The 10573-nt window shown below is 31.0% G+C and overlaps 2 protein-coding genes across 2 annotated transcripts in view; one reads left to right on the forward strand and one right to left on the reverse strand.

The window, feature by feature from the left end:
• The window catches only part of LOC111614461 (NIPA-like protein), a 34399-nt gene extending 30846 nt beyond the window's left edge, over positions 1 to 3553 (reverse strand). Inside the window, exons 1-2 of the mRNA XM_023355841.1 lie at positions 3406 to 3553; positions 299 to 442 (exon numbers count right to left, since the gene is read on the reverse strand). Coding sequence (XP_023211609.1) covers positions 299 to 427 — 129 coding nt within the window. The 5' untranslated portion in view covers positions 428 to 442; positions 3406 to 3553. The remainder of the gene's footprint in view (positions 1 to 298; positions 443 to 3405) is intronic.
• A 195-nt stretch (positions 3554 to 3748) lies between these two features.
• LOC111614460 (Bloom syndrome protein homolog) lies at positions 3749 to 8159 on the forward strand. Its single transcript, XM_023355839.1, has one exon. The coding sequence runs from the start codon at positions 3919 to 3921 to the stop codon at positions 8104 to 8106; it is 4188 nt and encodes a 1395-aa protein (XP_023211607.1). The 5' UTR covers positions 3749 to 3918; the 3' UTR covers positions 8107 to 8159.
• Positions 8160 to 10573: the final 2414 nt, after the last annotated feature.

Here is a 10573-nt window from a genome sequence, read left to right on the forward strand (position 1 = left end):
CTAAGTCCTTATCCCAGAAACTCTCGCTCAAATCATGCAGAAAAGTATATCCGAAGGGGCATCAAAAGTGCAATCAAATGTGGTTTTGGGTACGTGAGATTCTGGAATAGAAAATATCCCAGAAACCATCGAGTGAATTTGGAATTAACCCAGTACCAATCGCATTTTTACTGCTTGATGTCTTTTTCCTCAAAATTGTGACAGACTCTGGAATAAAAGTTATGAACTGTTAAACTTTTACAAAATTATCCCAGAGGCTGTCAATCTTATACTACTTGTAAGCTTATTTAAAGGATACATTTGATTCTACAATTAAAAAAGAAGCAACTCTTTTTGAAAATTCCTTCCAACTATTACAATTTTCAATGTCATCTTCTGCACAAAGCAAATCCTTCAAAATGTCATTATTCTCACTTGTAGACGACATTTATTAACCAAGATTCTAAAAGAAAAATAAATTTTTAAAAATATTAAATAATCATATAATGAAAATTTGACATGTAATTCTTTTTTCAATTAATTTTTACATTAAAGAATGAAAACAGAAAAAAATTACAGTATATATCCTTAACATAACAAAATCAAACACTGTTTTGTATATATTTATTATTATTCTTTCAGGAATTGAACAGATTAATTTTTCTGAAATAAACATGGCAAAAACCTTTATTTTTAAAATTATTAACAGTTATTTCAAAAATTTTATCCAATACAAATTACATTAATAAAGTATATTATATGAAATATTCATTTTAGGAATATATACTTAAAACAAACTATCCAATTTCAATTTTGAAATTGCATTTGCAACAACCCAAATTTAAATGGGCAAACTATAAATATGCTTGCCCATTTAAGTTTGGGACTGTCCATAAATTATATCTGCATTTTTCTTGAAATTTTTACTCCCTTCTCTTGTTCCATTTTGTCCAAATTTCCATAACCTTTCCCCTCATTGAATTTCTAATAAAACTCGATCCCTTCATGACTTTATCAATGATAGATTCCATAACTAGATAAGAAACAAACAAGAAATCCAAAAATAAATGTAATAAGATGCATAAACTGTATAAAATTTAATGAAATAAACAAACGTCCACTGAAGCTCAACCCTCCCCTCTCCCCTTCCATTGTGGATGTCATTTATGGACAGCTTTTTTCACTTTTAATTTATTATATACAGTATATATCTATCATTAATTATTTAAATTTCTATATAAATAATTGAAATAACAATAGTAGGAATTATATTAGTCCCATGTTGTTAGAAACGTGTCTTCTATTATGCGCGGCTTAATGTTCCGGCACCGGAATATCCATTTGAGCTTCTTAATGTATGTACGTTTTAAATTTCTTTCATACGAGCAAGATAAATTGATTACTCTATTGTTGATCTCCCTTAGAAGTTCAGGATCTCTTTCATAAATCTCATCCTCCATTAAATGAGTATATTAGTCTTTAACATAATCAAACTATGACAGCAAATTATGGAATTTAAATAATAATAAACATATTTTACCAATAATTATATTTCAAACTAGATCTGAACTTCTAATTATGCTAATTGATCCAGAAGTACATCATAGAAGGCATTTGCAGTGCCAATAATGCAAAATTTTATTATTATTATTATTTTTTATGCAATGGCAAATTATATCCCCTCCGGTACAATCGTACAGAATGACACTGTTGGACCTTAACAGAGCTATAAAGCATGTTCATAGGAGCAAAAAAGTCAAAGGAATCATATCTCTAAATGTGACCCTTCGCAAGATATAGCCCCCCTGAAACCAGCCACACATAATTGTGAGTTGTGCCATGTGCTCCACTAAGATTATCACATTTAACTATTTAGCCCATGCAACTACGCTGGCTTCAAGTAGCCCACTTGACTGTTCAAGTGGGTTTTGAGGAATACTCGATGCTATATAGTTTTAGGGGGATGCAGGGGCTTGCCCCACCCAGGTGCTGAGGTGCTTGCTATCGCTCACCTTGACAACGCAGAGCATGGAGAATAGGCAGCAGTACTGGTTCAAGATAAAAACAGTTTTCAGTCAGTAAAAGTTAATGCAATAATTATTTGTTATAGGCATTGATCACTGTGCCTATAACCACAGCCTAGTCATTTGTTCTGAGCACGTGTGTCAATTCTGAGGCAGTTTGCACATTTTCAGGAACTTCTGTTTGAACAAACCTGACCCGCCTTCCAGGTCAGCAATTTTGAAAAGGTGGCAACACCATATGTGATTAATTTTCCATTACTAGTTACATGCAACCCAAATAAAGTAGACATTTTGTAAAAATGAAGCACCCTCTATAGTTCATGAAAAACGTGAATATCTTGCTAAGGGTGCGACTATGTAGACGCGAATTTAGAGCGAGCGAGAGGTTGGTTGCGAGCGATTTAGTTTCCGCAAAGGAAAAACATGCACAAACGAAAAGTGAGAAATAATGCTAGCGGGAGCGAATTTCTGGTTCTCGCACATATCTGACAGGTTTTGATATTTATCGCGTCTCGCCTCTTCTCGCCACATATTCTTGCTCACATCTGCATAGTCGAAGCCTAAGGGTGCGACTATGCAGACGCGAGAGAGTGAATTTTCTGAGCGAGTGAGAATATGTGGCGAGAAGCGATAAATATCAAAACCTGTCAGATATGTGCGAGAACCAGAAATTCGCTCTCGCCAGCATTATTTCTCGCTTCGCATTTGTGAATGGTTTGCCTTTGCGAAAACTAAATCGCTCACAAGCTCTCACTCACTCTAAATTCGCGTCTGCATAGTGGCACCCTAAGGGTTATATTTAGAGGGTACGATTCGATATTCGTGGGCGGGAGTTGAAGACCTCCCAACCAGTAGACCCGCTTTGCAATCAAAGATGTCTAATGAACCACACACTACGGAAGCGGAGTCACGTGATCGGAAATGACACGTATAATCACGTGCGCTACATAGTTAAAAGCGAGTCTTCGCTGAGCGACGCGCAGCGCGATTTTGGGGGCTATACCTCGTGAAGTCAATCACATCTGAAAACTAGGGTTTCTCATTTCCCGGTCTTTTGCTTGTCCCGGGATCCCGGGATAAAAGTGAACTGTTTCCCGAGATCCCGGGATAGAATTAATTATTTCTAAGGTATACAAAATATCTTGAAATCAAATGATATAATTATTTTCCATTTTTTAAAGTAATTTTAAAGTTCTGTAACCTCCAAAATCATATTAATAATGCTGTGTAAGGTCTATAGGCCTATAATAAAAATTACCTTTAAATAACGTAGANGCGCGATTTTGGGGGCTATACCTCGTGAAGTCAATCACATCTGAAAACTCACCTTCCCACTTTTACCAAAAATTACATTTTCACAAATTTAATAATGAAATTTTTTGCAATAACATAGCATACTTACTAATAATCAGTTAAATCTACTTGCAAAATATATCAGTATATTTACAAATGTAAACTTTTCAAATAATTCAAATTAGTTTTACAGTCAACAAAGCAACACTTCAATAACGACAACAACTCTGATCGACGGACATGTTGCCAACTCCATTTCGAAAATTTATTATGAATTTACTTATAAAAATATTTAATAAAATATTTATTATAAAAATGATTCATTTGATTTAATATAAAAACAAAATTATTCGTTTTTATATAAAAACTTTAATAAGATAATACTTATGTCGTTTGTATTGGCTCAAAGGTATTAGTTTCGAGCATTTCTATTGGTCGATATAAAATAAATAATTCTGTTCGGAAGAAAAGGCGCCATTATGAAAGTTGTCAAACATGTGAGTATAAAATGTGAATTTTTCTGGTCAAGTCATTTGCCTGTTTTTGACTTTTATTATGTATAATTCGAATCGTAACGATAAAATGAAATAAATTTAAATTATTGTATTGAAATGACTGTAAGATGGACGTCTTACCTCATAATAATTTGAAAGAGCAGTTGTCTAGATTTAGTGAAAACAGAAAGAACGAAGTAAATATCCCGAAAAGTACATCAAAGAAGCAATACAGCTTTAAAAAGCCTGCAAAAATCCTCGGCAATGCCAAAGAAAATGCTCCAGAAATACATTTCGTTGAAGACGATGGAAGATTTACCAGCACACCTAAACATCCAAGTAAGCACCAGTCAACAATGCTTTCATTTGTTAAGAAATCAGTTAATACATATGCAGAGAAGAAACGAAAAGACACTCATATTTCTTCTTTAAACATATCCTTAAATAAATCTAATTCCTGTGATGCATTCGATGATTTGGATGATTTTGAAATACCTTTTCAAAAGAAGTTTCTACAAGATATATCCTTACAAAAGAATAAGATTTCTGATCAAACTGATAAATCAGACGGTTCTAATTTGAATAGTTATAATAATAATAAAGATACATCGTTAGAAACAGATTTAGCTAATAAGGATTTAAATAAAAAAGTTATTAAAGATCCTGACATATCGATACAACCTAATAATTCTAATGATAAATGCTTTAATAATCCTGTGTGTATACCTGAGACACAATTACCAGATTATTCTGAAATATTTCCAGATGATGACGATGAAATTATAGCAACACAATACTTTAATGACTTGGATCCTTTACATTTTTCAAAAATTGAAAAATCAGTAAAATGTGAATTGAAATCTATAAATCTGGATGATGATGAATTCAATGAAAAAGCATCTGATTTTGTAAATCAAAATTCTGAATTTGGAAACACTATTAAATCCACTAATTTAAATAATAATCATGAAGACACTGATATTCACAATTATTCATTTGAAAGTATAAAAGAACAAAATCTTTTTGATGATGATAATGATTGTGGTGATGATAAAGAATTTGTAGCTAAAAGTAATATTGAATTTTTACAAACAAATAATGATATCAATACAATATCAGATATATCTGAAAGTGATTTTCTTGACTCATTAGAAAAAAATCTATATGAAACATTTGATGAAAGTGACTTTTTACATGAAACAAATACAAAAAACATTAAGAAGAATGAACTAAATAATAATCCTCAATTATTTCAAGATGAAATTATTTCTAAAACTCCTATTGAGGAAAACACTTCATCACAATCTATTAATTCTTTAAAAGAAATAAATTACAGTATAATGACCAAAATTTGTGATTTGTTTCAAACAAATACTGCTGCAGTTAAAACTGTTGCAGGATTAAAAGAGTTATTAGAAGTGCGTTCACAAGTTTTAAACGAAATTAAGAAATTAGAACCAAAATCTAAGATAACATCCAATAAAAAACCTTCTCTGTCATCTCGACTGTCTTCAAAATATAATAATAATAATTTATTCCAGCAAGTTACTGAAATAAAGTCTTCTTCCTCATCATCATCATGTACTTTAATAGAAAGTAATTTACATCAAACCAAGTCTTCAGAATTAAAAGTTGCTGATAGCAGAGAAAACAATTCATCACTTAATGATATTCAAAGTCCTGTAATAACAAGTAATGTTTCTAGTCCAAATATTTCTAAATCTTTTTCAAATAAAAAAAACTCTAATAGCAGTGAACAAATACAAACAATTGAAGATATTCAGACACAAGATACAAATATAAAATTAGATGAATATTTAATAGAAGATTTTACTGTAAAACAAACAATTGAAAAACAAGAAATAGATTATACATCAGCTCTTTATGAAACTCAAAAAAATAAAGAAATTTCAAAATTTGAATCTGGAAATAAGCTTGTTGCAGGTTATTTTTGTCGTAATCATAGAGATGATGGAGCATCTGATAAATATAAAGGGTTAAATTTCCCTCACTCTGAGGAAATGATGTCATTTTTCAGACAGGTTTTTGGCTTACAAAAATTTCGACATAATCAACTTGAAACAATAAATGCTGCTTTATTAGGAGAAGATTGTTTTGTTCTTATGCCAACTGGTGGAGGAAAAAGTTTGTGTTATCAACTTCCAGCATTAATGACAAAAGGAGTCACTGTAGTAATATCTCCTCTGCGTTCTCTGATTCAGGATCAAGTTCAAAAACTTTGGACTCTTGATATTCCTGCCAATCATCTTTCGGGGGATAGAGAAAGTAATGTATCAGATACAATATATAAACAATTGCTTAATAGGGAACCCAGTATAAAACTTCTTTATGTTACACCTGAAAAGATTAGTGCCAGTAATAAATTATCAAGTGTCTTTCAAAATTTATTCAAAAGGAAATTGCTTGCAAGGTTTGTCATTGATGAAGCGCACTGTGTTAGTCAGTGGGGGCATGATTTTAGACCTGATTATAAACGATTAAAAATACTTCGTGAAAAATATCCTGGGGTGCCATTTATGGCTCTTACAGCAACAGCTACACCTCGTGTTAGAACTGATATTCTTCATCAGTTAAATATGCCTCAACCAAAATGGTTTCTTCAAAGTTTTAATAGACCAAATCTCAAATATGAGGTAGTACATAAAAAAGCAAAGAACTGTATTCAAGATATTATTAATCTCATAAAAACAAAATTCAATGATATGAGTGGCATTATATATTGTCTTTCAAGAAATGATTGTGATCAAGTTGCAGCAGATTTAATTAATTCAGGAATTCAAGCTATATCTTACCATGCTGGTATAGAAAATGAAAATCGTAATCATGTTCAGGAGATGTGGATTAATGATAAATGTAAAGTAATATGTGCAACCATTGCATTTGGAATGGGAATAGATAAACCTGATGTTCGATTTGTCATACACCATTCCATACCAAAGTCAATTGAAGGATATTATCAAGAATCAGGACGATCCGGTAGAGATGGAGAAAGATCATGGTGCATTTTATATTATAACTATCACGATTTTCATCGAATTAAAAGAATGATTATAAAAGATACAGAAAATCAACATGCTAAAAATACTCATCTGGATAATTTATATCGTATGATTAATTTTTGTGAAAACAAAACAGACTGTAGAAGAGTTCAGATGTTAAATTATTTTGGAGAAATATTTAATAAAGATCTTTGTTTATCAAATCCTTTAACAGCATGTGATAATTGTTTATGCAAGGACACGTATGAAACTTGTGACGTTACAGAGGATGCTATAGCAATTGTGCAATGTATTGCACAGTTAGTTGGTGAATCAAGAAAAAAAAACTACACATTAACATACTTTGTTGACATTTTTAAAGGTTCAAATAATACAAAAATAATTTCTGCAGGCCATAATAAACTTGCTTTACATGGTCGTGGTCAAACCTATGCAAGAGCTGATGCTGAACGTTTATTAAGAAAATTAGTGCTAGATAGATTTCTGGAAGAAGATTTGGTAATTACTCAAATGGAGCATGCTGTTTCATATGTAAAATTAGGGTGTAGATCACAAGAACTTCTGAATAAGCAAGTAAAAGTAAAGTTTACTTTGAAAAAAGGATCTAGACATTCTTTATCAGTACAACCTATTGTTGAGATTGATGATGATTCTGAAATTAAACAATTAGCTAATCGTTGTTATGCAGAATTGATAGATGTAAGTAAATCAATTGCTGCAGAAAATGGAATTCATTACACAAATGTCATTAATGTAGAAGCTCTCAGACAAATGTCTAGAGAGATGCCTATGACTGAAAATGAAATGCTACATATACCACATGTTACTAAGATTATATATGAGAAATATGGAGCACAGTTTCTAAATGTAACTCAGAAATATGGATATGACAGAGCTGTTTTAGATGCTGAACAAGAAATCCATAAAGATGTGTTTGAATTGCCAAATAGTCCAGATGAAGATAGTTGGTTAAATTGTGCTAGCAGCAGTAAAGGTGCATTCAAAAAAAGGGGAACAAAGAGAAAATATAACAGGAGAAATACTGGAAATTCAGCAAAAAAGTTTAAGAATGAAAAAAATAAAGGAATAAGAACCAAAAATAAATTTTCATCAGCAAATAAATCAAAGGCATCGAATATTTCAAATTTAAATACAAAAAATATACCTCAAGTTAAATCTAGTGCTTCAGCTTCAAAAGTAAAAGAAGGGTTAAGATTATTACCAGCTCCAAAACCAAAAACTGCTAAAACTACTGACAGATCATTTTTACCACCACCTAAAGTATATTATGCTTAATAATAGAATGTATAATATCCTTTTGTGAATAAAATGTATTTAATAAATATAATAAATTGTTTAAAAAAACAGTAATTTATTTATTTATTTTATTGCGAATCTATGATATAAAAAACAAATTTAATTTTCAACTGACTCTCTTTTAATCATCAGTTTTGATGGAAGCTTGATACAGTTAGCAACACTGCATAAACTTTCAGATTAGGCAATATTCTAATATATAGTTATAATTATATATAATAATATAATTAAAATACATAAAACACAATGAAATTCATTGTAGTAAAAACAGTAAAAAAAAAAAACATGGAAGAAGAACAGAAGCAAAGGTTTTGCTCTTTGTGAGATAGTTGTATTTATATTGTATATTTATTAAATGGAATTCATTGTTTTGATCCTTTTCCATGTAAGCAATTGTAAACATTGCTCTCTAAATTATGCAACTTTGTGTATCTTCATTTACTACTTGCTGTGTTACTACAATAAAGCCATAAATTAGATACAATAGTAACATTTTTTTAAAGACTTGATGTTTATAATTTTGATTAAACAAAGGTGCATTTGTTTTGTGTAAATAGCGTGCAGTTTTACATCAAACTCAACATCACACTCATAAAACTAAGAATGATACCAAATTGATGTAATTAATTTTACAATATATTAATTGAACAAAACAAATGCTCCTTAAGTAAGAAACAAAAGTAATTAACATTCAAGTGTAAATTACAAATATTTTTAACACATGTATTTTGAATATTTGTAAGTTTTGATGTATGTTGTTTTTAACATGAAAAAGTTTAGAGATAAATCATACCATCATAAATTATTTAAAAACAAATGTTTTCAACTCTGCTCAGTCATCTTCAGGTGCAAACTGTCAAAGATATTTATTTTTGAATAAATTATGCTGGTATTGTTTAATTATTGATGTAATCAGTTGTTCAATCACCATTCTTTTCCTTAAGAAAGTTTATTTAGATATTTGACTTGGTAAGTTGCCACTTAAACAATCATGATTTTCTTTTACTCTCAAATCAGAATGCTTATATAATAGTAGAGAGTCCATTTAAAATCAATGATTGCTGGATGATGAAACAGTGAAGGCACATTAGAAGACTTGAATTTGAGTCCTAGGTCAGCACATTACCTGAATATGTCTAGTCTTGTTCCTTTCTACTTGATCCAGTCAAGTGATGAGGATTGAGTGTCAAACGTGTCTGGGATTGAAATGGATAAAATTTGCAATATGTATTTTTTCTCTCTGCTCTGCAAACAGCAAAACCTTAGAAGATTTTACTATATCCATCACAAATTTTAGAAGAAAATGTAATTACAGCATTCTGATTATCCCAAATTTTGCAATTCCTAATTCAGAGAATTGGGTAGAAAGTCATTATCGTAATGAAGTAATTTGATTGATAATTAATAATACATAATTTTTTGGTGTGGACAAGTACTGATTTTGATAGGAAGGATAAATTAATAAACAGTTATGAAAGTATGAATTTTATTGATTTCAATAATTTACATTTTAAAAAAAAATCTTCAAATAAACTAGTAAGGAACATATTAATCAAATATCTTGAAATCTAGAGCTATCTGATGTAAAGTCAAACATGTTTAAGGTTGAAATATTCCCAAGCACATTTTTAATGGAGAAAAAATTTTTGAGCAATTCAATTGTATAATTCACTGTATAAAAAGTTTGTTGTTGGGCCCACCAGTAGCCAAGCGATCTTTGTTCTCTGAACACTGGGAGTTTGGTTGTGGATCTCATGCCTCACTCAGACGGGCTGACCACGTGGAGTTTTCCGTGTTTTCTCTATGTCTGTAACGCCTAAATAGGGGAACTTAAAAAAGACCTCCCGGAAGGCATCCCCCTAGGCAGATTGCCCAAGTGTTGCATTGCCATAACTTAAACAAACAAACAAACTTGTGATTTTAAACTGTCTGGATTACTGCTTTCTCATTCACAAATACTTTTTTTGACCTAGAAAAATAGTTTTCTAGTGCTTTTCTTTTAAAACCTATTTTTATAGCTTAAGAAATAAAATAAACATACTTAACACTTTTTCAATTATGTCTAAGAATATTCATAATCATCACCTCTAAGAATAAATGCATACTTTTGAAAACCAAATTCGTACTGTACATATTCTCAGTGCCACATTATCTTATGGGCAAAAAAGGCAATTGCCTGGGCCCCCAAACCAATCTTAACTCATTAGTGTAGTAAGAATGTCAAAATTTACCATGTGGTGACATATCTGGGGACCCTAGATTGCTGGTATGATGCAGGTGCAGGGCTCACTTAATTAAACGTCACTATTAGTGCCTTGGCACCCCAAGTTTGAATTGCCACTACATGGAGGCGAAACAGTCTATAGAGTATGTGTGCGCAAAATGCATGCTCAATATCTGTAAAAGGCTTAAATGTTCTATATAATCGTAATCAGTGCAAAAAACT

Source organism: Centruroides sculpturatus, unplaced genomic scaffold (assembly GCF_000671375.1).
Source record: "Centruroides sculpturatus isolate CEXI.00-Female unplaced genomic scaffold, Cexi_2.0 scaffold2035, whole genome shotgun sequence".
NCBI lineage: Eukaryota > Metazoa > Arthropoda > Arachnida > Scorpiones > Buthidae > Centruroides > Centruroides sculpturatus.